This window comes from Fistularia commersonii, chromosome 7, assembly GCF_037954325.1.
Source record: "Fistularia commersonii isolate RoL2024-O1a breed Wild chromosome 7, RoL_Fcom_v1.0, whole genome shotgun sequence".
Classification (NCBI taxonomy): domain Eukaryota; kingdom Metazoa; phylum Chordata; class Actinopteri; order Syngnathiformes; family Fistulariidae; genus Fistularia; species Fistularia commersonii.
The window spans coordinates 12361363-12388802 of NC_141290.1; the positions used below are offsets into that span (position 1 = coordinate 12361363).

At 41.2% G+C, this 27440-nt stretch overlaps 1 protein-coding gene across 1 annotated transcript; it reads right to left on the bottom strand.

Moving 5' to 3' along the window:
• Positions 1–1406: 1406 nt before the first annotated feature.
• Positions 1407–22544, bottom strand: ppm1j (protein phosphatase, Mg2+/Mn2+ dependent, 1J). Its single transcript, XM_086149839.1, has 10 exons — positions 22014–22544; positions 12664–12778; positions 9174–9503; positions 8838–8950; positions 8510–8594; positions 6759–6877; positions 6359–6422; positions 5894–6001; positions 4565–4716; positions 1407–3123 (listed from the first exon to the last, which is right to left on the bottom strand). Exons 1-10 carry the CDS (start codon positions 22274–22276, stop codon positions 2976–2978), a joined length of 1497 nt encoding a protein of 498 aa, XP_086005965.1. The 5' UTR covers positions 22277–22544; the 3' UTR covers positions 1407–2975.
• Positions 22545–27440: the final 4896 nt, after the last annotated feature.

Below are 27440 nucleotides of genomic sequence, written 5' to 3' on the forward strand. Positions count from 1 at the left end.
TGAACTTACTGTGAGTAAGACCTTTTTGTGAGCTGTTCAGATATAAAGCTAGCCTTGTTTTTTAGAGTTACTTTTCAATGCAGTTTCATTCCTTTACTTATATACAGGTGTTTATGTAAAACCAAATCAAATCACTGAAGATCTGCATACCTTGAAGATGAGGAAAAATTACTTCTTGTGAATAAAAAAGGGGAGATGTGTTTCGTTGCAATGGAAACAGGCTGACCACAGACACGATGTTACCTCCAGCTCTACTCGAGATAAGAGAAAAAATAGCAGCAGACCAAAACATTGGGCATTTATGAAAGGACGTGAAAGACGTCACTATTCCTTCAGTTGATCTGTGGAAGTGCTGCTGCAGGAAGAAAATGGCTACAGAACACCACCATGTCACCCGGTTGCCCCCCGTGTATACCATCTTCCCCTAATTGCTGCTGAGTCATTGTGAGAACCCAAAAGCTGTCCGGGATTGTTGTTTTTCTCTCGAATACAAACCTTTTATGGTGAAACTGCAAAGCTCCAGTCCCTACAAGAATCAGGATGGCTGGTCTGAATGATCACCACGATTTTTACTAATTTAAATCAATATCTGAGCCTTCTAATAAAAAACGTTTAAAATGCACATCACGTATCTGATGAGATGCAGTTCCTCAGGCTCAAGTATCTTTAATTTCAACTATAGGGTACCATTTACTGAAAAAATAAATAATCTATACAATGGTCTTAAACGGCTCTGCTGTGCTGAACGTCCCTCGCAGAGTTCAACACCTCAGTATTGATTATCCCTCTGCGTTGCAGTTGTTTTGCAAGCTAAGCAGGTGCAACGGTGGCCATTTCTCTGCATAGCCGGGCTGTGCAGCCCAATCCCCAGCCGACACGGGGATGGAGGCGGGGTTTGACCCCCCCCCCCGCACTGCTCACCTGTCAGTCACAGGACAACACATAGGCAAATGTTCACGTTTGCACCGTCAGAAAATTTAGAGGCTTCACTTAACCCATCTGGAAAAACAGTCTACAGTCACAACCATACAGTGCAACATTACCGTTATTTTTTTTTTATGTGTTTTAAATGAAATATATATAATATTACCATGATGTTGGCAAGCCATATTTTAAAAACACTAATATCGCGTATACTCAGTTATGAAAATCATGTTAGGATAATTCTTAGCGTCCGTACTTACTCTATGATAACTTGAAATATTCATGATACCAATGCGAGCTTCATGTATTTTTAATATGTTGTTTTTTTTTCTTCTCATCTCAGTAAACTACTTATCTGAGACATTTTCTGACTCTAAAAAAATAATCCACAAATAAATAAATAGAAAGATAAATAGATATACACATGCATAAATACTTTTTTACATGTGAAACCAGGAGAAAACTGGACGCAAATAAATTTAAAATGGGAAAAATCTGATTTATTTCTAAACTGTTACACACAATCGCTTGACTCACGACTCCTCTCCTAGGACAGAACACCTCTTGAAACATGCGGCAATGGGTACAGAGATGGAGAGATAAAACCTCTGACTCACAACTAAAGACTTGTTTAAAAATATATATATGGATAATCTAAAGAACAACATGATGAAACCGAAATGGTAGAAAAGAGGTATATGTTACATTTAATGGCAAACCACACCGCTGTGTTCGACTTTGAGTTTAGTGCAGGACAAACAGACACTCAAGTCATTTTCTCAATAAGGCATAAAGAGTGAGGCTTATCACATCTTCCTACACCCAGGACAGGTCAGCTTCCATCACGTTTGCGGTTTAAACGCCATTGAAACATAAACAAACGATCCAGTTTCTTTGGCCCGGGCACTAGTGATAACCTCTGGGATGTTAAAACAATCAAACGGCAAACAATGAGCACATTCGGCAAAAAGAATGGCGGGAATGGACAGGCCACCACTGAGCATGTGTGACATTCTCTGTGGCCCTCGGGTATCGGCGTCCATTCTTCAACCAACTACGTCCCTTCTATCCTTCCCACCCCTCCCGTTGGTTTTTTGTTAAATGTACAAACACAGATCCGAAGGGGGCTTTTCTTTTTTGGATTGATTCAACACGCAAATTATCGAGCGATGAAATGAAACTAGAGACTTTTTGCAAAGGTGCTTAAAAAATGCTACTTTCTTAAATAAACAAAACAACCTCATTAGAATCCATGGTATCGTTGGTTTTTCCTATGTCTGATGTTTTTTCATCTACTGCCACGTTTTACGTAGATCCTCAGTTAGTCACCGATTCGTCTCTATTGCACTCAATTGAATTTACGTTGAAATATTATCTTAATATTTTTACCCACTTTTTTAGGTGGTGGGGTCCCCCTAGTTATTCATATCAAAGCAGCTGGATAAAGACATGCATGTCAACCAATCGCATTAGCAAAAAGGGATGAATCATAAATTGGTCAGGCTCTAGAAATCAAATTTTTTTTGCCTTATTTTTTTTTATTCATTTGTTCACTTTCGTTCACTTCTGTCTTCTGTGTCTCTTTGGTTTCCTCACATTCTTCACCCCCTTCTTCACGAAATCAACAGCGAAACTGTCTTTTTTTTCTGTACAAAAAGGAATTAACATTTAGGCCATGAGATGAAAATGCAGGATCCATGTTAAAGTTTCAGTAGCTGCCCAGCGTTTTAACAAAAAACAGAAACACTACATGGATTGACATCCCGCTGGCAACTGTCACACAACAGCAGGTCTGAGAGAAAGAGTGCGGCTTTTTCTTACGGCGTCACTTGAAATATTTTGTTACATGATTGAGAGCGACCGGGGGAGGGAGAGGCGGAGATGGTGTGACCGAAACCCAGGTCGAGATGAAGCTGCTGGGACGGGAGGGGGGTCCAAGTCTGGTGATGGATAAAAGTGCCGCTCGGATCTGGGTCTTCCCCCTGTGACCCGACAGTCCGTGGGAGGGGCCTTCAGGTCAGCCCCACCATGGCGGTCACAACGGGGTATCGTCATGTCTCTGGCTCGTGTGCCGCCAGCGGGACGACGAACACGGTGATGTCGTCACCGGAGCCGAGCTTCTCGTTGGGCAGCCGCCAGCCGCGCTCCTTCAGGACTCCACGGGACCTCATCAGAAGGTCCTGCGCCGCCAGCGAGTACCTGTGGGACACGGAGTGGCGAGAGGTGGTTACTTCGCCTGGCGTAGCAGGCCAAACAATGACCTGGGGGTTGGTTGTTTGATTCCAAGCTCACCTCTCAGCTCTGATTTTGAAGAGATTTGTTTGTTTTGATTTTCACAACTGTTTCCTTTATTAATTAAGGGGACATTTCTGTACGATTTTTTTAAAACATTTTTTTCAAAAATCCCCCAGATGCTTTCAATGCAAAGCAGCCAGTTTATTCTGATTTTCCAGGTGGCGGGTTTTGCCATTTTGCTAGCAATCGAAAACGTTTCTCTGGTGATTTAGCAGTTACTTTTGTCTTCTTTATTTCTCCCGGGAACAGAAATCGGTCAGCTGCTCTCCAGAAGGTTCATGGGAAACCTTGAAAAATGTTCCCTAGCAAGAATCCAAAGCCCTACCCCTGCTGCAAGTTCACAAACTGCATATGGATGTTTGTGTGTGTGTGTGTGTGTGTGTATGAGTGTGTGTGCCTAGGGGGATAACATAAAAACGATGATTGAATAAAACCAAAAAACGAAGGAAGTTGAATTAGTAGCCGTGACGGTCAGCTAAAGTACTTCTCCATTTTCGTTGATTGTTCAAGCCATTAAAAAATGAATGAATGAATGAATTCACTCACTCACTCACTCACTCACTCACTCACTCACTCACTCACTCACTCACTCACTCACTCACTCACTCACTCATCACATTATATATTGACAAGCAACCATTCAACCTCATATGTAGACATACAGCTATTCAGTCACTCATTCAAATGCCATTTAGACAAAAAAAACATTGAGTCTCTCATTTCCACATCATAAAGAGACATGCAACCTTTCATTCATTCATTCACATCACACAGAAACAAATAACCACTCACTCTCCATTCAATTTTCATATAAACAAAAAACATTCACACTGTAATTTACACATCAGAGATAGAGATGCACAACATTTATTCTGTCATTCACACATGTAGGCAACAAAGGGTCTCCAATGAACCTCCTTCATGATTTTTGACTGTGGGAGGAAACCGTAGAACCCAGAGGGAACCCACGCAGACATGGCGAGAACATGAACACTCCATACAGAAACGTCCTTTTCAAATCAAACTAGGGACCTTTTTGCTACAATGAAATGCTATAAATGCCAGCGGATAATCTAAAAATACAGAGACAAAAATGATTTTTTTTTCAAATATTTAACTTATCAATGAAATTAAGTGTAAGTAAGAAAAGAAGAGGAAAATTGAAAGAACCATCATAGCAGTTCTGGGCTCTCACAAACTGATAGTGGACGGACAGATGCACTCAAGTGGATTTATGTAACTGCGGCTCCCGTGTACTTCCTGCCGTCAGCAGCCACGGATCACACAACGGCACATACAATGAAACATAAACCTAATCAGAAGGATTACATAGCCGGGCACATACCTCATTGGATCAGCGGGGTCACAGCAGGATAAGTAGGCCGACACGGCATCTGCCACTTCCCTGTCTGTCGTCACGTCCCACAATCCGTCTGTTCCCATCACCAAGACGTCGTTGGGGCCGTGTTTGTTTTCATCGAAGTTATAAACCTTCACCTGCAGACAGAGTGGGAGTGGATCTTGGCTTAATTTTTGACTATTTTTTCCCCATGCATATTAATGATTTTACAGCACAGTCAGATTACGACACGTTACATGTGAGATAGCGCCTTGCTTTCCTGCCCTAAAGCTACTTGTCCTCAGACAATGAGCTTCTTTATCACGAGGAGACGTTATTAAATCAACCCCCCCATCCCATTCCCTCAGCCCCCTAAACACATTTTTTCAGCATCGAGATTATCATCGTCATCATCATCACCATCATCATCTGCAGAAAAACAGATAATTGCAGTAGCTATAATGGGGCCGAGTGCAACAGTTTTAATCTCCACATCCAATTCTTCTGCTCTTTAATCCAGTCTTGGGTTTATCCCCCCACCACCACCCCAAATTTAAAAAAATAAACAACCTTTATCCAGATGAATAGGCTCCAGGTTATGGCATCCTTGTTTATGGATGTTTGAGTTTGCAAAGCAATTTGTGACTCTTTTTTTTATTTTTTATTAAGAATACAGTCACTTTCTGTGCATCGTGATTCAGTCCTTTTTAAATGATCAATGCTATTATTGTTGTTTATGTTATATTTATAGATGCACAGTATCTTATGTGGATGTACCATTTTTTATAGATGTTTTGGTATGTATATGCTGCCCTGAATGCCTTTAAATCGCCCATCGGAGGAAAAAATAGTGTTATTGAGTTGAATTGACTTGAACACAAACCACTCTATCCATGTGGATCGTAGCACTTTTGTAAACAGCGGCTCCGGACCATTGCTTCTGGGTCGTACCATTTACAGCAATCATCTACGCTATGAATTCCTACTTGCATTTCTTCTATTTGACGAGTTCCAACAGGCTTGTCATTGGATAAGCGAAACGTCATGGCCGTCGACATTAGCGTGATTCCCAGCTGAGAGGACAGAGGTAAATACTGTGCACAACCTCAAATCTGACATCTAATCTGAATCTGAAGAGAAGGTATTTTTATCCCCTGCCTCCATAAATAAGCCATGTGGTGATTTGTAGCCCCTTGAAAGTGACACGTGAACTCTTGACCGTTCATTTGTCTCTGCACTTGTGAAGGTTTTGTGAAAGCGGCGAGGCGAAGCGGCTTGGGGCCTCTGGTCGCTCGTCAAAGTGTGTTAGCTATGGCGACGACGACCTGCACTCACCTCAGGGACGCACGACAGGAAGGGCTTGATGTAAATGTTGGAGTTGTACACCTTCAGGTCGTGATCTCCCAGCCCTCTAGTCACGCCGATTGTCGCCATGACACGTGCCTACACACACACCCAGGCGCAAACACACAGCAAAGGTGGTGATTATTTTGGGATGTCTCGGTTTTCCAGAAAATCCATTTATAAGGGATTCATGCTCTCTGTTTTTCTCCCTTGACAACAATGACAATGCTCTTGACAGACAGTTGTTGCTTCATCATGTGATTCTCTTGCAGGAGTCAAAATTTGTTTCGATTTTTAATCATCTGCACGGGGACAATGATTGGGAGCTGGATGGGACAATTATGTGTCATAATCTACCCGATGGGATGATTACGTCATTACGACAGAAAGTCTCTTTATCGTTGATGAAATCTCCACCACAGCGCATATCCTCGGCATACTGGTCGCTTCTCTCACCTTTTTACCCTCTCCGTATATCAGGGGGAATTTCAGATCGTCTTCAACAATGGTCTTGTAGGCCCTACGATGAGAGAAACCGAAAAAAAAGTCAAGAAAAATATCTTTGTTTTGCGTAATCACTAAAATATTAGTGGTTTTGTGTAATCAGGCAAACACTTATACTAAAATGCCCCTCCGGTCACACAGATCGTGACTATAAAGAGATATTAAGTTGAGAAATCGGCGCAACGACAATATTGCAGCATAGGAACTAGTGTATTTCCAGAGTCTATGAAACACATGAAAGATTTGTTGTACTGAAGAGACTTAAAATTTTATTAAAAATGCAATCTAACTGAAGCTGTTTTTTTGTCTCCCCCAACTAGTCATGAGTGTGGCGGGGACGGGTGAGGTTTACCAGCCGGTCATGGTGTGGTCTCTGTAGAGCATCTTCTTGCCCAGCTCGCTGTGCTGGATCCTGCGGGGGAACTCAATGTGAGTGAACTCGTTTCCCAGAAGCTCGGGCCTCAGGAAGCCCTGTGGGGGCGTGAGGGACAAAGTCAAGAGACATTAAGCTTCAAAGTGCGAACATACTGCAAGAAATCCAAATGAAAACTGTTTGATTTATTTATTGTCTTTGGAGAGAAAAGATAAGTGCTGCCCGCCGCACCCCTTTTTCGATATAGCTGCAAATACAATCCGCCCACCCTGTGACTCACAGCAACAATCAGACGCTAAAAAAGACAAAAGATCGACGTCAGTTGAGTTCAGTGCCATGGGGGATTTCCTCCCCCTTGTTCAGATTGCCTGCATTAACTCCACTGGTCTCACCTCGTTTCTAACATGATTTAAACGCTACATAAATACAATTGATAAGGTGCAAACTTGTAGGAATGCATGGGTATGTGTCTTCTTTCGTATCGTCCCCCTGAGCAAAAAAAAACAGTCAAGCATTTTTAAACAGTTACTTGTAATTTGCTTATTCATTCATTCATTATCTATACCGATTATCATGCACTGGAGTGTCAGTTGCCTATCCTAACTTTCACTGGGGGAGGCAGAGTTCACCATGGACTGGTCACCAGTAAATCAAAGGGCCACAAATGGAGACATAAAACCATTTACTCTCTCATTCACATGTCTTATGGAGACAAAACCATCCACTCTCAGGAGCCAGATAAACACACTCAAGCATTCACTCTCATTCATTCAATTTATCATTCACACATCATATTGAGACATACAAGCATTCACTCTCATACACGTGTCATATGCAGACATACAAGCGTTCACTTTTTCATTCAGACATCTGGCCTATTTCGGTTCTCCAATGAACCTACTGAGTTCGGACTGCGGGAGCAAACCAGGAGAACCTGGAGGAAAACCCACAAAGACTCGTGAGAGAAAATGCAAACTCCACTCCAGGGACTTGTTTGCTGTTGCAGTAAAATTAATAATAGAACTTTAAAAATGTAAAAATTTAGTTGATTAATTATACTAAAGAACATAGTTCGATACAAATGAGTCAAACGGCTTCAATCCTTCATGGATTCAGCAGTAAATGAATGAATGCATGAATGACTGATTATTGACATGTTAAAAGTGAGTGATAGTAGAGAGGTGTGCATTTGACATCTTCAGGAAGGTTCTTCCACAACCAGTAAAAAGTTAAGCAGGTTGGACCACAAAAAGTGGAGAGGTTCAGATGGAATCTGGTTTATGATAAGGTTTAAGGTCACAAGAGGTCACAGCATCTGTGGCCGGGACCGGTGAGGCAGCACTCATGATTTGTTTATCTCCAAAAAAAGATCAAAGCCGTATTGCGATGTTTTGCATGAAGTACATGAAGTATCATTATAGGTTTATATAAGGAATTAATAATGCTGCAAAGGTAAAGGTAGAATTACCACCTGGATTTGGGAATTTCAAGTAAAATATTTCCAAATTTTCAATATTACTTGTCATTAATATATTCTTTAACAAAAATTAAAAATCTGGAAAATCACCAGAATAAAGAGGAATACATATGACAGAAAAGAACACATCTTTAAATATTCTAGTCATTTTTTTCTTTTTTTCCTTTTTTCCAAAAATGACCCAAACCCCCCCCCCCCCCCCCCCCAGTGTGCGTCTGTGTGCAACAGATATTCAAACAAACGCAAAGAATACCAGATACTGTAGCCGCTGTCTCTCCGACTCCGGTGTAAATTCATTAGTCATGGGGATAACTTCGTTATTTCGTATAATTATAGCCCTGCGAAGACAGAGAAAGACGGAGATAAGAGTTGGTAACACACGCACACACACACACACACACACACACACACACACACACACACACACACACACACACACACACACATGGGCAAGGTCCTTCCAGCTTAAAAGCTGCAATATGATGAATGAACCCAAGGTGGCACAAGATGTATATAATTCATAATAAATAGGTAGTTTATGATCTTTCTTTTTTTAAAAAAAAATCCTGATTTTCTCTTACCTGCTGTCTCCTGCATTGGCTACATAGAGTTTCCCCATCAAATGGATAGCAGCTAAGGCACAGCACCCGCCGGAGATGGTGTAGGAGGTCTTCTCCTTCTCGATGAGGTCGTCCTGGAAGAGAGCAAGAAAAACTAAGGGGAAAATAAGAATCACGGCTTCTAGTGGCGGCGGTGCCAATTGTGTTATAGGCAAAAGCCACCATGTGTGGAAAACAAAGGAAAGATTCCTCCCACCTTTCTTTGAGGTCAATTTTTACAAATCATACAGCAGCTTGTGATTTTTCACTGTACTGTTTTTTTTTCTCCATAATGTATTTGTTTCTTTGTCTGCTCACCATCTGCTTGAAGGCCGTCTCAATGACACCCATCACCAGGCTCTCCAAACTCACAACCTTCTCCATATGAAAGCGAACCGCCGAGTCGCTGACTGCGTCAGGATCTTCGGGCTCCTGGGTGGCACCCTTCTTTGTCTCCGCCTGGTATGGGCTGCCGTTCTTGGCCAGGCAGATGGGAGGCGCACCGCTGGGGTTCTCCAGCAGGTGGTGGATCTCACTCAGGCGGTCTCGAATGAGAAGGTGAAGGAGCTTGGAAGCCATGATGGCGGCGCCAGAACCAGCGTGTCCATCGAAGACCCCCCAGAAATGGAGGGGGATTCCTGTCCCGTCCTACACACAAATGTAACAACATTAAAAATATATATCAAAAATAATCGTTTAGAGAAATTTAACATAAACAATACATACATAAATATATTTGTTAAAGATTAAAAGTGTTTATTGTCATATGAACAGTGTGGAAATGTGTTTCCCCATACAATGAAATTCTTACTTTGCTGTCCACAGTGCATTTGGCTGGCATGCAACTGCAGAGCAAACATGTCTGCCATGTAGGGTGGCATGTCGTGTAAGAAAATAAAGGGAGGATGGGAGGACAAGGGGGAAGGAGAGGGAAAAAAGCCAATCCCAAACTAGGCTCCTGTAGGGTGGCGCAGTGAGGGATTAGGAAAACACCTCAGCACACAAGCAACATAATAGGACATTACAAATAGGACATAACGACGGAACTCAAGACTTTCACATGTAGGAGAGAGGGGTGTGTGGGTGGGGAAGGCCAGGTGTCGCAGTACAGACACTGTCGGCCATGCCTGCTGCCCAACAGAGGCGCTCGCTCTGGCCTCCGTATGCTACTCTGCAATGAGGGGAAGGTTGAGAGCCAAGACGGCGTTGAGTTGAGGGGGTGTGTACATTATGTGTCTTCAAGTGCGTGTACGTGTGAGCCCGCGGACTTCAATCTCCATTCATTTCAGTCCCACTCATTTGACACTGATGACGAAGACACGGCCGTTGCCATGGAGACGACCTCGGAGAGTTCTGATACAGAGACAAAGTTTGCAGGTGGAAGGGGATGGTGGGGGGATAAAATCCAGTATGCATGTCTGCATAAAATCCAGGAGAGTGGAGACATTCCAGCCTTCCAACACTGGCGTCAGGGGGTGGGGGAGCAAAGAAGATAACAATTGTTTTGGGTTCGGGCCGACACTGTAATTTTCCGTCTGCCTAAAGTCTTTCTGGTTCTCCCGGTGGTATTGATCCAGTCGTCCGAATTAGGTGGTCGATTTCCATTGAGCTGAGCCATCAACTTCTCCAAGTTGGCATCCATCCTTGAAAAATGTCCATCGTGTCTACTACGGTGGTCGTCTATCGTTTGAGTCTGAGTTTTGACAGCCCTCTACATTCCATAAAATTTTTGCAATAAACCAGGAAACTGCTAGCTCCAAAAAACAGCGTACCTGTTATCATGATTCCAATTATGTAGGATGTCTTCAGTGTTCTCAATGGAAAGGACTGACAGTCACGCGATCCTCCACTTGCCGAGGAGTCCATCGTGTACTCTATTCCGTGGGGACAAGAGGGCTCACCTTAACCCTGTCTTCTCATCAAGAAATTTGGTCAATCAAGTTGGGAGACCAGTTGATCAATTCCATTTTTGGGTTTCGGATGAAATGCAAAGAGAGGCTCCGATAGTTCAGACAGAGACAGCACAAGACAAAGAGCAGCAAGCAGGGCAGATAACGGCAGGATGGGAGTGAGAGAAGAGAGAAGCAGCCGCCTTTGCTGAGAGCCAGAGGAAAAGTGTTAATATATACATACATGTATATATATATATATATATATATATATATATATTCTTAACATTGCAATATGAATTTTAAATAATTTTAATCTGTGATTACATAATTGAAAAATAATAATTCCCATCATGGCTGAGGTTTGGAGATGACCTATGAGATTAGGACTTCAGATTTGGAGGGGTTTAAATGCTGTGGCACTGCAGCTACTCCCATTTCTATAGATAACCCTATAACCCTTCCACTTCCAGGTCTTACAAAACATCAGCTGATGTACATTTACATAACATGTTTTTGATCCTGTCAAGACTTTGGGAATCTCGGCTTTATATTTCGGATTTGCATGGCATTGAAAACAATGCAGAGCTCTAAATGAAAGACTCTAAATGAGCGATGCGTCCTACTCTGCCGGGAGGAAGTGGGATGCGATGAGGTACTTTTGCATCTCCTGCTGTGCATACCAGCCAGCCTGGCACAGACGACGAAATAATAGACGAACAAACGCGCAACATCTGCTCTCCCGAGTGGGCGGGGGACGGCCAAAAAAATGGATGATGTCATTCATTTACACTGAATGGAGATGTGAATGTGTTTGTCTGTGAATGTGTGTGTGTGTTGGGCCTTTGGGATGTCAGCAAAAGAGTACAGTTCCGCTTTCTGCGCTTAAAAGATCCTATGAACAAATAATAAGTGATTTCCTACGGATAAGAATGTTTACACATTCTAATCTGAATAAAGATATCCTTACTTTGATAATGCTTGGATTTTTATATGTGTTATAGACAGATCGGTCGGTTGGTTGGTCAATTGATGGTAGATAAATAGGTGAATAGACATAGTATTAGGAGTGAATGAAATCACAAAATATTGGTGCTAAAGTTTAAAGTTCCCCTTCTTTAAATCCTGTGTTCATTTGAAAGGATTTCCCCTAAATCCAATGTTGAGAAATATTTGGCGTTCTGTATCAGAAATCTTTGCGAATTGTCCAATGAACAGAGCCAAATGGATTTTCCGGGATGTTTTATGAAGAGTGACTATTTAAGATAGGAAGGGGGAAAATAGAGATTATCTATGTCTGATGTGTAAAATCTAGTTTGATTTAATCTTTGTGTTTCCTGTTGGAATATTAACATCAACATACATGAATGGAAAAAACACATTGGTTGCCACCTCTGTCACTCAGACCTTGGATAGAATCAAATCAAATTAAATTGAATCAAACCGAGTCAAATCGAATCTAATCGGATCAAAACAGATCAAATCTCACTGAATCAAATAGAAAAGCTTTATAGTCATGGTAAAGTGCGATGCAATGAAATTAAGGTGCACCTCTGGTGTGTTGTTCACATACACGCTCGAACTCAGCACACACAGCTCACTTTGCAAATGCACACACACACACACACACACACACACACACGGGTTAGGCAAATAGACTAAGTAAAACTAAATATGTACACAGTGAACCAGGCATAGTTGAATAGTGTCTCGATTTCACAAATTTTGGTGAGTCTTGCACATGGGGGGTAGCAGTTTTATTGCACCTGTAAAGGGGAATATATATGTGAATGGAATGTACAGATTAATAATGCAGGTAAGTATTATTTGATCATATACTGAAACCACAAGAATTTTTGTCGCCCCATCAATAACTCTCCTTTTGATGCTCCCACCCACAAACCCCCACCTCCACTCACCCCATTGTCCTCCTGCAGAACAGCATTGCAGTGCTTTCCGCTCGGCTTCTTCACGAACAATTTCTCACAGGAGGCCTGGTCCTCGTTCAGCATGCTCTTCCCCGCATTGATGACCCTGGATGGGGAGAGGTGTGCAGGGAGATGGGAGGAGAGGGGGAAAGAGGCACAGAGTGAGACGCTTTAAGGTGGTTGTGTAGCACACGAGTAGCAGCAAGCAATCTGGAGGATGCACAGACCGGGCGGAAGAAAGCGGTAGAGGATAGCGCTCTGTCCCACAGGGAACCTGCGGGTGGGATTAATTATGAGCCGATGCCTGTAGAAGATAATGGCTTTGAGTGAGGCACCGTTACATACCGTCCTGCCGTCATCCAACGCGGGTGTGCAGCCCTGCTCGCGGGAATTGGGAGTGCACAATAGTGATTTTAAGGCTGCATGTTATCTGAGGCAAACACTGATACACATACATGTGGAATTGGAATTTTAACAGGATGTGTGTTGGCAGATTCAACAAAAAAGTCTCAACAAACATCTAACGATCATCAACACAGTATTTTGTTTTTGATGTGGAAGGAAGTGCAGGCCACTTATATGGGATATGCATGTAAATACATCACTTCACATTCCATGACAATCAGCTGACCCAAATGACATGTTTTGTTTTGGTAAAGTATATTTCATGGTACTGGGATCTTTCCATTTTAGGCTTCATCTTCATCAGATTACATGAGTCCAGCAAGTTTGAAAATCTCACTTAATGCATCCTGTACTTTATTGAATTTATTTCTTTATTTAATGGAATCTTATAGCTCCCAGGATTATAAGGAAAATCGCATGTTTTTTCTTTTTGTTGAAAAGAAACATGTAGCCTGATTACATTCAGTGACATCCTGCCAAATGAGGCCGCTTGGACCTCATGCTGACTCATTATATAACATTTTCAGTTTCAATTATTCTACGAGCATAATGCCTATTGCGCAATTCTGGGTATTCATCTATGGCACTTGAGAGTTCCTTTGAAAAAAGTCCAACTCCCTAATTCAGCAGTGAGAGAAGTGGCCGTATGAAAAAGGAGAGGGGAGCAGAGGGGCTGGGGGAGGAGGCTGAAAAAGTGAAGCAGAACTTAGCAATATATAGTGCAACAGAATCATTAGCCAAAAATCAGAAATAGAAATAAGATTTTCAGAATATGACGCCCAAACACAAGTTGCACAAATTAGGATTATCAAAAAACAAATTAAACTCTTTCACTTTCTAATCAGTCGTGAGCAAAGGACTGGCATGGCTGTTCCGTGCTGAAATTGTGTATTAGTTTTACTGACAGGCAAGAATTTAAAGTCGTCTGTTTTTTTTTTTTTTGCTAATGCTTCACGGGGGCGAGGAAGGAGACAAGCAAACAAAAAACCAAACAACACATTTATGATGAAGTATGATCCGAGCAGATCCAAAAAGCCGGCTGTGCTTTCGCTGTATTTGAACATTAAGATTTCCTTTTTTTTGCCTCCTCTGGCAACATCAGGATTGGATCTGTTCAGTCTCAGGCATTTGAAAAGGCTGACTGCTGATAGGTTAATAAAGTAAAAGACTGACATTTCTGTGGAAAACACGCAAAACAGTATTATGAGATATATTACTACACCGAAGGTTCACAAAATAAATCTTTATTATATATACTGTACGTATATACACACACATATATTTGCATGTATATATGTGTGTGTGTATATTTACGTATATATGTGTGTATATGTGTATCTCTGTATGCATGTATTTATGTGTGTATGTATATATAAACACACACACACGCACGCACGCACACACACACACACACACACACACACACACACACACACACACACACACACACACACACACACACACATATATAAATAGAAATGTATTTGTACAGGGAAAGACACATCCGGATTGTACATATGACAATAAAAACTTTCTAAATCTTTGAATACATATCTTATAAATATATTTCTATGTGCCCGTATATATATTTTATGTAACTTTCCCACAAATAAAGGTACTATCTTCTCTTCTCTTCTCTTCTCTTCTCTTCTCTTCTCTTCTCTTCTCTTCTCTTCTCTTCTCTTCTCTTCTCTTCTCTATTTTTATTTAATTTGATGTAAAATGCATTTTTTAAATGCATATTTATCTAGTGTAGTTTTTGTTTTACTTTTGTTTTTGTTTTTTTAACTTTCACCTCTGGGTTTACAGCACACACCTTATCCATGTAATTTCTTGTTACAGCTTGCGGAGCCGAACCCTAGCAATTGCTTCCTTTCTGGAAAAAACCCGGTTCATCTTTACGGCTGTTAGTTCCAAGTTCCAAGTTCACATCCTGTGAACATGCAAATTACTGCATCATATTTTGCAAATGAGTTTGGAGCACAGGTTTTATTTGTTCAATTTGTGGACATTTTGCAATTATTGCACCACATTGTACAATATGTTTAAGCCTGTACTATAATTGTATTATAACTTTTTATTAATTACATGGGTGGTGCTGCAACCATTTCTCAACTGTGGGATCACTAAATGTCTACCTTATCTTATCTTATCTTATCTTATCTTATCTTATCTTATCTTATCTTATCTTATCTTATCTTATCTTATCTTATCTTATCTTTAAAAGGAGGAATTCGGTTTTGTCACTTTTACCGATCTGATGCTGCTTTGTTTGTAATGAATGAAAAAGATTGAAAAAGGCGAGCACTTTTACTCGATATGTCATTAAGCTGTGCTTTTATTTTTGAAGAAAGTTCAGAAGTAGCCAACACAGTTCTTGATAAGATAATAAGATTCCAGATCCTGAGATGAAGTTTCCTGCCAGTGGAAGTGTTACAATTAAGATGTGATGCTCATGGTCTTGCTACCTCCAACTGAGACAAAATAAATTCGACTTAAGACTGACTTCTACGTTTCTTTGTTTCCTGCATGCAAGATGAAGATTACACACTGCCTAACACTAAACAATCAGAAATGCAATCATTATCCACAGTTCTACTGTTGATGGACTATGAAATTTAGCTTTTCTTTTGCAGGAAGTCAAATTGTAGCTTCTTACTGAGCAGCTACAGAAAATGGGGACCAATTTTCAACACACAACAAAACAACTTTAATAAATGAAATTACAACAATTTGCCCTTTGGCCCAATTTAAGTCTCCAGAAAGCCCCGACACGTGAAGTTACACCATGTTTTTTTTACTGTGGCTGCTTCGATGTGAGTTGTGTGCACGTTCTTGCACGAAAACGGTCAGCAGCAGCATGTAAACACAGGTCTTTGGATTTCGGGCTTCCTCACTGATGTGGTGTGTGTCGTGCAAGTGTTAGCTTGCGCTCAGATTCAGGTACGTGAAAATGGGGGGTGGGCCTTTGCACGTTGTTTAAACCAGTGGATACTCCTGATGAATATCAGACGTGAGTGATCTTTTTATGTTTTCACGTTGAAAATAACTCACCACTGATTTTTAGTTTTTGGTAGGGTACTATAGCTCTTTTACAGGCATAGCCCTTCATTCATGCTCTGTAATTCTTCTCCTGTAATCGGGATTCAAGTGGAGGTAGTTTGAGTCATTTGCCAACCTGTCAATCACAGGGCCAACGTTCAAGACATACAACCGTTCAATCTCATGCTCACCAACAGACAATGCAGAGACCCCAATTGACCGAATGCCTGATTTTGGACTGTAGGACACAGGCAATTATGGAGAACAATGATGCGTAAAGAACCCATTGGCCAAATGGACTTCAACCAAGCCCGCAAAGTTGCATAAAACATATAAAAAATGTTTATTTTCAGATAAACAAACAAAAAAACTAATCTCAGTTGTTACAAGAAAGTAAATACGAGCCTTTCCTTTAAGGAAGGCCTTTTAAAACAGGTCCATTTATCCTCCCGCGTGTGGAGTTTCCCAAATATAAACACCAATCAAACAATTAAACTAAACCGAACCAAATGAGGCTGAAAATGGAGAAATGCTTTAAAAGCTCAGAAAACATTTATTCCTCAGAGGGAACTGCCAGTTCACACGGGTTAGGGGTCTTAATTCTTTTTTTTTTTTCTTTCTAGGCTTGATCACCTCATTACATCTGACCGCAGAAAAGAGTCAGCCCTCATTATTCCTTTTGTGTGCAGTCACATGTGCACACAACAGAGCTATAATTGAGCATAATGACGATTACGAGGCACGATGTGATTCTACACTGGGAATTTGTGCCTTCGCTTAGCGTGACTTACCGCTTTCCTACCACTATATTTAATTTCAGTCATATGTTTCAACAACTTGTGACCAGACGTTTGTCATGTTTGGTGAAAGCGTCTCTACTCGATCCCTCCTACCCTACATGGGAAGAAAGTTAGAAAGAGGAAGTTGAAACTTCCAGTGAATTATGTTGCCGCTTGAGCAATTTCTCATAAGAAATATGAAAAAAAGGTTGCCTTTTTTAAGTCTCATGTATTTATACAGACTTCTTTGTTTTTATCACGTAATAGTATTTGAATTTTTGAAATGTTGCAATTCAGTCCGTGCATCATCATGACCTTCTCCTTTCAGACTGATCTGCAGCTTTTTTTTCCTTTATCTAGCAAACTAAGGTTTCTCTTGCTGAAGGATGTCTCAGTCAAATGATTATTTTTGTTGGTTTTTTTGATGTATTTTCAATTTGTAACCTGTACTGTTTGGCGGGAAAAAACAGGCCCATATTATACAGAAAAGACTTTAACTGTTGAGGAGCCCTTTTAAGGTGCAGGGGGCACTCCTCAAGGCCTCCAATGGCACTGTAGTGGCCATCATTTTTGGAGTGATCTGCTACAGCAAGTGGCACTGAAACAAAACAAAATGTCATAAAGAGAAGTATCGCAGGTCTGCTGCTGTTAGACTGTCCAACCAGAACGGCTCTCAGTAGACAAAAATGCTATTTGATATACAACAATGCTACTCCTGCTATTTGCAATATGAAAACTGCTATCTCAGTATGTATGTGCTATACCTGATATGCAGTCACTGTTTTTTTTACTGTGTATATAATATAGTTAGAATAGATATATACTCTGGGAGATAAAGTCCATGTAGAGTTTGTAAAATGTCTTTTTTCTATACACTACAATAAAAACCTTGCACATTCATGAATGGTAACAATTTTTAAGTATACCTTATTCACTGCAATTGTGCACACTTATCATTGTGAATGTAACATCATAGGATGGGAAAACACTTTTGTGTATATTAATGCATGTCTATAGCTCTTAATCGTTTTATCCTTACTGTCCTGATTGCTGTAACACTGTGAATTTCCTCAGTGTGGCACTAACAAAGGACAAAATTGGATTTTGAAGTCTCTTTGTGGTGGCTTTATTTTACTTTATTTTATTTTATCTTATTTTTTTTATTTTATTTTATTTTGATACATTTTATTTTATTCATCTTAAACTAAGGCATTTGCATCCTTTTTTTGAGAAATACTGTATGGCAAAATTATGGGGGAGATGACAGTTGCTGCTTTTACCGTTGTAAATACGTTATTGAGCTTCTCATTGCTGACTCTCCTATCTGACCCTGCTGCCAGTCAGAGTGAGTCACAACGTTCATGAAAATATAACATCCCTGGATGAGTCAAGGAAGTTGCACATTGTACCTTGCATGGCGCAACACTGAAACAAAACAGACAAGTGCTGCCAAACACCCAAATCTCTCATGGAGTAACTGCAGGACTGTGTAGATGCAACAACGTTTCCCACATCCTGCAGGTACTGCACTAACAAACACGTAGCAACATGAAAAAGAGCAAGCTAGCATCACAAGGTCCAGCAAGATATTATGGTTATTATTGAAATGCTAGGGAGGCGTTTGCAACTTAATCATATTTATCTACTTATTATATATACTTATTTCTAATATTTTAAATTTATGAAAAAAAAATCACAATGATCATACATATGTGCATTTATTTTTTTATGTCACTAATTTAATACAATGTGTACATTTTTGCATCTTAAAATGTAATTGAGACTATATATAATTCTTATATACTTTATATGTATATGTATATTTATATGTATGTATATGTATATGTATATGTATATGTATATGTATATGTATATGACTAATATTGACATCTAGTATTACTGTAATAATTGAGGGACTATATATTCACATTTCCTGGGCCTGTTTGGTAGATTTTTTTTTATTTGCTTATTTCATCTGATATTGCTTCCTTCGAGGAAATTTGCTCTCGATTTATTTAAAAATCCTTAGCTGGAAATTAACTTGTGATCTCTGGAAATTAGAACCAGAAATAATTGAGATTGAAATTTGTGAAAACAAACTATCTAGCCAGTGGTGGGTTAAGGGATACTGTATCTGATTTCCTTTATTTGTCCGTGAAGGTTCTCAGGCATCCAGGTCATGGTGAATTCTTGTCGAAATCTTCTTGTTGCAACTGGCCTTGAACTGAATTTTGGAGGAAATTCAAGTTCAGATGCTTCAACAAGAAGATTTTGACAAGAATGCCCTTTATATAGGATGCACTGTGATATATTTTTACATTATGTGTTATGTTTTAAATTGTGTGTCCAAAATGTGATGTTCCATTCCTAAATATACAATTCTATATCATGACATACACTGATATAACAAACTACGCTTCTGTATACCGCAGTTTTTTCTCATTCTTGCCACATACTTCCTTGAATTACTGTGTATTGAAGTCTTATCTTCAAATTGAAGGGGGGGCTCCAGATTCTGTGACCACCCGTCGCGTGGAATAATGGCTCTTTTGGCGAACAACTACACAAACTCCTCTCACAGGCGGAATCATCTCACTAATCGCATAATAGGCATCAGAATGTAGACACAGAAAAAAAAAACCTCCCTGTCAAAGTGAACTGACTGATCTGGCTCAATTATCATGTGATTAAAACAGCGCCATGTTTTCTGTGGCTTCAGTTTCACCGGCTTACATCACACCCAACTACCGTGCATTGCAGACGACACCAGTGATGACGGTGCACATTTCCTTCGCTGTAACATCCCTTTTCATTGCAGCCTCCCCCATTTGACCCCTTTGTTTAAGTTTCTCAGGCGTCAATGCGACAAACGTCATCGCCGTGCTGTTCCCCTCGAGACTACGTGTGACTCAGCCTGTTCTGCTGTGTCCGTGTCGGACAGCTTCAATCAGTTCTGCATATTGTTAAGACTGGACCTTGCTCTCACTCGCACACACACACACAGATCCGTGCACACACACATTGGAGAATGGAATGTGTTTTTCTTCAGCAGGAGCCCTGCCTCAACAGCACATTGTGGTCAAGAGCATAGATGAAATACAGCCGCAGACCTTTGAGAGTACTGCAGGTGTAGGAGGCTGTGTGCAAGCACACGCGCGCGCACGCACACACACACACACACACACACACACACACACACACACACACACACACACACACACACACACACACACACACACATACAAACAGGAAAACACACAGGGTGGCCTGGTGATTATTTCATGTCTTTTTGATCCCATAAACGAAATGTAAATACACTGCTGATGAGCAGATGAAATAAAATGGGTGATATTCCTACTGGTTACCTTAGCAACCACACTCTGGGGCGTTCATGAGTGGCCAGGTATCCAAGGTGATGAGCGAGAATAGCAGTAAAGCTGATAACATGAACCTTGGCGGTTGCAGGGGAACCCAAAAGTGTGTCATTGTATACACAACTATGCAGTTTATAATAAATTAATCATTCAGCTTGAAAATGGCAAAACAAAATACCATATTCCTATCAGGAACAAAAAAGGAGATTGAGGTAATGACATGCAATTACCTCAAAGAGTTATTTTATGTTACTTATAACCCTGACTTACTCATTTTACACAAAAAAAGACTGAGATCTCAGTTGCGCAGTGACCTTCTGTGGATCTAAACATGCAGCGTAGTTACAACAAAGTTAGTTACAATGGAACTTTTTATATAACAGATTAATTTGTTACAAGGTAAGATTTATATATATGTATGTATATTTTAATTAAAAGTTTTAATCAGGACATTGCATTTGCGTTCACAGTTTGCAATACATTAACGTTAAATTTTTTTTTTCTTTTTTTGGGGGGGGAGGGGGGGGATCTGTGCCACTGCAAAAGGCTGTGCCTAAGACACCATGAAATTTCTGCAATAGAGGCTTATATATTCATCATTTATTACTCATTATTTATCATTTAGTATTTGTCGAACCAGGGACCTTCTTGCTGTGAGGTGCTAACCATAGCTAATTTTACAATTTCTCGTCATTCATTAATTATAGTCATCTTAGGGAATGCTTTAAGCCCCTGAGTGATGAATCCTGAAATTAAGAACTTTCTCCCTTCATTTTATTCTTTTATTTATATTTTTTTTTGCTAAAACCCATTTGAGGCAAAATTCTGTGAAGCTTGTGAATTGGTAATACCCCCTAATCCGTGTTATGTTGAACTCAGTTTAGCTACAACGAATAACATGCAAAATATTTTGGTTTAAATCTCTGTAGGTTGATAAGAACATTTTTACTGCTGGTAACTGCGTTACACACACACTGATAAACAGCAAAGTAATGTGTCCAACAATATTTATATTGAGCTCAGTTAAATACAACCTACTCTCACTGGTAATTTCCAAGTGTTTGCAAGTAATAAAGGTACTGACATATATAATAACGTAATAAATATTGATAAAAATGTACATTTGGTCCACGTTCTCGACCATTCAGTACAATTTTGTGAACGTATAGGTGTGTTAATTGTTCACCTTTGTCTATTGGTCTTCACTTGGATGCTGATGATGGAACAAACCTCTCAAATCCTGTGCACATTACATCACCTCTACTTCGCCAGGTATAAATGTACATTATGCCCCCTAAGAGAATGTCTACATGTGACTTTAGAGCATCGCATTGCTGAATCAGCATCTTTTCTCAATGCAGTTTCTTACCTGGATTGACAGGTGAGGCTGAGAGTACGTTTAAAGCATTAACTAGTTGTCAGTGCCTATTACTGCGTTACTACATGTTAAATACCGTTTTTTTCAGGCTGGTAATGACAACCTGCGTTTCCTGTTTTCACCCGAGCGCGGTTACAAATCTCCACTGAGTCAGCATTAGGTTTTAGGACCGTCACAGGGAGTCTTTTGTCTTTAAAAAACCGACGAGGCTTCATTCTCGGCGGCGGATGGGAGAAAGCAGGCCGCGCTGATGCTGCTGCAGCTGCAGCGCTGCATCGGCGCCGAGCACCCATTATCGGACACAAACGCAGTTCCGGCCGTGTGTGTTCGCGACTCGCCGCGCACGCATGCACACGCACTCACTCTGCGTATCCAGTCCTCCAGGGAAGCCCGCTGGCCCTCTTCAACGTCAGCACCGGGCGCGAAGCGTGCTCGGTGGAGTACTGCAAGAGCTCCGGGGTGAGGTCCAAGAAGTCCGGCCGGCCGTAGGGGAAGCGCGGCGGAAGGCCGTCCGGTCCGCAGGTCTGAGCCGCACCTGGGTGATGGTTGTGGTGATGGTGGTGTCCGTGCGGCATCATCCCCCCCACCAGGGTGGACATGGCGTTTTTAACTTTGCTGATCATCATCGGCGCCGACTCTCGCAGGCGCAGACGAAATCCGGGAGGGTCTTTTTAGAAGCGAGTCCTCGGTGACGCGCAAACAATTGACGGGCCGGTGACGATAATCATTTCAGGAAGCGGGTTCTTTTTCCTCCTCGGACCCATGTGACGGCGACAGGCAGACAGACATGCGGACAGGACAGGCAGCGAGGCACGGGTGATGTTTTCCGCGCCTTCCGCAGGCTGCACGCAGAGTGGAGATCCTGCAGGAGGCTGAATCTCCCAGCAGAAGGCAGGGCTTCTTTGAGATCTACGGCCAACCCCTGCATGAGTGTGAAATCTGCCCCTTACACGCCCCCCTCCGATTGTCAATATACAGCAAACAAAAACATACAAGTTGAACCCCCCCCCCCCTTCTCCCTGGTTTCAATGTCGCGCTCACTCATTCACTTCCCTCACAAGTTCACTGGTTTGGATTTACAATTCAAGTGGAGATACATAAGAAAAGAAGTATACTGTTCTGTACCTGAGAAATAAAAGGATATAAAACAAACAAACAACTAGGCCAAGCCTTGGCGAGACTAAGACCGATTTGAGTGAATTTATATATTGTGTAGATTCTATAGGGGTGTAGAATCACGTCATATTCAGCGTATTTCAGCACCAGGCAACAGCTATAAAAAAAAGAAAAGAAAAGAAAAGAAAAGAAAAGAAAAGAAAAGAAAAGAAAAGAAAAAAACATTAAGAAAACAAAACAAAACACCTGGATTTGTAATTCATATGGAGATACACGATAGGGGAATCATACTGTACTGTACCGGGAAAATAAAAGGATATAAAAAAACAAACAATTTGGACATGCTTGGCAAGACCCTGCCCCCTTAGATCAATGAAACAGAATAAAATAATAACAAAAATAAGCAAAAAAAGTATAATTAATAATATAAAATATGTTGTGTCATGGTCTCAGGTTATTGTCAGGGTATCACATCTGATCCCAATTTGTAATCGGTGCCAGCTGCAGCAGATGCCGCTAATCAAGATCCCTATAAAGGGCAGCGGCACGCTCTGCCTGGCGCCGGGGGATTGTGGCTCTCAGAGACCACCGCGGACCCCAACCCTGCCACGACCGGCTCCTTACACCGTTACGACCGGACCCAGCCGGCTGGTGTAACATTGGACCCTGACCCTGCCGTGACCCTTCTTGCCTTCACCCCCCTGCCTGGGGCCCGTCCTTCCTGCCTGGGGCCCGTTCCTGCCACCCGTCCTGCAACCCGTCCTGGTGAGACCCAGCCCTGTGCAACTCTGTCTCGGGGCCAGGGGCTTACCAGCGAGACCCTACCTGCAGTTCCACATAATAAAGCGCTTTCAACCCAGATCCTGCTCTGAGGTGTGGTTCCCTGCCCGAGTCCGCCCCTGCGTTTCGTGATAGTTATATAGCGCTAGACAGCATTCGCTCACTCTCTCTGAAACCCGACGTGTTTCCAAAGCAAACTAATCACTGCATTAAAGGTTAATAGGCCATCAAATGATAAATAAGTCCTTACATGGTCACCGGTATCTTATAAATAGCCCCATGGTAACTTCACCATCCCGCAGCAAGGGTAAGGTGAAGACAAAATTATATACTTTGTCACAAGCTCATTGCTCCTTTTTAGGAGGTGGAAAGTGGTACAAATAACCTGCCATAGGCCAAAGCAGCTAGCAGGTTTGTTGGAGACCCTAATGTTGGGCTTACACCTTACAATTTTCCACTCGTAGACTTAAAACTGTCAGTTGTAAGGAAAAGCTAAGGAAATCTTGAGTCAAAGGGCAGTTTTAGCAGAGCACGCCAGTCATGTAAGTTAAGTGCGAGCTGGTAGCCTTTAGTCTTAGTGCAGCTGTAACTTACTCTTTTCCTTGTCTTGGGGCTTAAGACAATAACTAACATGTTTGATATTATTGCAAATCCTGGCAAGACTGAATCCAAAACCACTAGATAAGCTCCAAAAAAAAATGGAAAAAGGAAACCTGGTAGACAAACAAACGCCGGAGCGGTATTGACGACAGAGATAGTATTTTGTTTGCGGTATGGATGAATGGGAATGGCAAAGGATGTTATTAACAATAACAATGATTATAATAATAATACATTTTATTTAAGGCACCTTATTGGTGTTGGAGTTACTTCATTTTAATCAAATTTTTATTTTATCCTTGTTTTTTTTTATTATAGATGTTCATCTGCTCTAGGTTGCTATGCTACGCCGTGTGCCCTCTAATTGCCCTTCTGGGACAAACACATTTTCTCCGATTTTGATTCTGATAATTGGACCGAAATAGCAGAGGCTCTACATATACCTAGTGAAAACATTGCATGGGGGCAAAAAATTTCTGAAAGAATTTAGTTGGAGTCTAGTTCGAGTCTTTCATGGGTGTTTTTAATATTTGTGCTAAGTCTTTAGGGATGAGACCCATAGTTTTTGGTCTCAAAACTTAAGAGTCGAAAAGAAAGTCTTAAGGTATGAGCTGGTGTGAGTTGATAGTTTAACACGAGTCTTTTCTAAATTCTCAAGTCAGAGGGTGTAAACAGATAAATACATAAATAAATAAATAAATAGACCATTTGGGTGAATGTGAGTGAATTTTGTAAACAGCTTTTTTTTTTCCCACAAGCTGTCAGACTCCTGAGCCCCCCTCCCCCCACCCACTGACGGCTAACACCGCACAAGAGCCACTTTACTCCCCCTCTTTAATTCAGGGTTGCAGAGGATTCTGGAGCCTATCCCAGCTGTCATCAGGTGGGGCCACATACAGACAACCATTCTCTCACCCACTCATTCAGGGCAATTTACTCATTTTTTTCCCAATTAACCTGCAGCATGTGTTTGAACTGTGCGAGGAAACCGGAGAATTGAATCAAGTGCTTTCGTGCTACGAGGCTGAAGCGCTGACCACTGCACCACTGTGCCGCCCTATTTAGCATTTCCTTTCTTAGCTAATATTTCTTATTTACTTAAACAATTTCTGTGCTACAATATACTTACTGCCAGTACTGTATATTCAAGTAGATCTCTACAAGCCATCTCCCGTTATGCTTTGTGTTGTAGCACTGTCTTGTGTTATTGTCAGTTTGTTATGGTTCAGCCTCCTCGGCTCGCGGCTGCCACTCATCAAGGGATGCATGGCTGCAGCCCATTACTGGCAACCAGTGAGGACTTAGAAGCCATAGCTTCAGTCCCGCTGGTTGCCGGGTCGTTCCTCTGTATCTGCCTTCTTCACTCCGGGCCCTCTTTCCTTTCTCTCCTGCTCCCTTCATCTATCTTCCTTCCTTCCTTCTCTCTTTCCTTTCCTCCTTTCCTGAGTCTGTACAGGCGCTGCATCTCTGCATCTCGCTGCATTGCTTTCCCTGTTGGTACAGTCTTGTTTTTGCATGTGGCTCCTAACAATTACATTCCCAACACAGCTGTTGCCTCTATTGCTAACCTTCTGGAGTGAAAGGAGTGTGCAAAGTAAGAATTTTCATTGCATTGTCTCAATAAGCCAGATAAACAATTCAATTATGGTTACACTTTTTTATGTCTAATTTTGGCAGTGTCGGGGCGGGAATTTCACACCTAGGCCTGCAGTAGTGCTCCATTTATTAATCGACCCCTCAATAACTGTTTTATAGCTCTAAAAACCATCTTATTTTGAAGAAATGTGTCTCGTTGCTACCTTGGTTAGGCAAGTCAAATTTGCAAACCCAGTGGGGCTCCAAAAACCATGTCAATCGGTGGCAAATAATGAGGACTCCCAGCGTTATAATTTCCCAGCGTTATAATTTGCAGTGTTCCCCGAAGCCTGTGAGCCAGGGGTACTGCTCATAGTTAGCATACTGAAAATGATGAACAAATCTTTTTCCTTGCTGTAACAGGCCCACTAGCTTCAGAATTCCCAGACTTTTCTTAACGATGTCCGGCCTTTCTGGAAAAGTCTGTCTTGAAATAGCTTTGATAACAAATCTACAACCACATCAATGTCTTCTCTTCCTTCAGCCATCATGGGTTGACATATTAGCTATTTTATCAATACAAGTATATTTGTTTGTGCAGCTTGCTACAGATGCAGCCTGCTAGCTCTGAATAGTACACCCTGTCTAGCCAATCAAAGGGTACGTGACATGCTGATGTTACCCAACCCTTCTGGAAGGCCTTGGTGTCCCAACTCAAAATCCGATTGGTTGAAGCAACGGTTTCATCGATACTTATTTTTTGCAAGAACGCCTGTGAATCTGATTCTGCAGGCCTCCAGGCAGATTTCCTTCATCTTGACCCTGCCTGGCAACAAATAATGGATAAAATATAATTGGCTAAATGTTTTTATATGAAAATACATGTCTAGAAGCAGCACAGCTGGGGAAAAAGCTATGAAAGGAAGCAGACGGACCATTTTGAGTTATTTAATAAGCATTCATGGACAAAATACAATTAAAATCAGTTTATGATTCAGATAGTTTTTTTTTGGCCAGCAAAGGAGGCCTTGCAGGGCCCAATTACTGAAGTTTTGTGTGGAGATGTTGCGAAGCTCCATGCTTCACTGAGAGAAGGTGTGATAAGAGGCAGCCTTTTTCAATACAACTATAGTTGGAAGTTGATTCTAAGGGACATTGCATGTAGAAAGCATTGACTTTCAGCTGTGATTTCCTTCAAATTAACCTCAATGATCCACACCAATCGTTAATTATTAGAATAATTGAAAGCAAGTATATAACTGTAATTAATTTTAAAAGTCCACTTTTAACTCAAATCCACCGAGCTGACTGCATGTATCACTGCTGCTTTGAGATAGAGGCAGTGTTTGAGACTTTGAACCCCCTGTAGATTATTTTCCATTATCGGGCCTCCATATGTACACAGACACAAACACACACGCACACGGACAAATCTGAATAAATGCTCTTTGAAACAGGGGAATATTTGCACCTGTGTATATTATCCAGTAGATGGCGTTAAAGTAGTATCACACAGGGAGCAACCCAAAGTAGCCGAGGCTCTGCTGATGTTGTGAAAGATGCTGGAATGAATCATTTACTTCTTTTTTTGTTTGGTCTGATAGATGAGTATGTCTCTGTCTAAAAGCTGACCTGTTGTGAAATACATACATGAATACATGAACATGAATGTATTTCATCATTTATTTTTGCGATAACAGCTGCTTTATTGCTGACCGT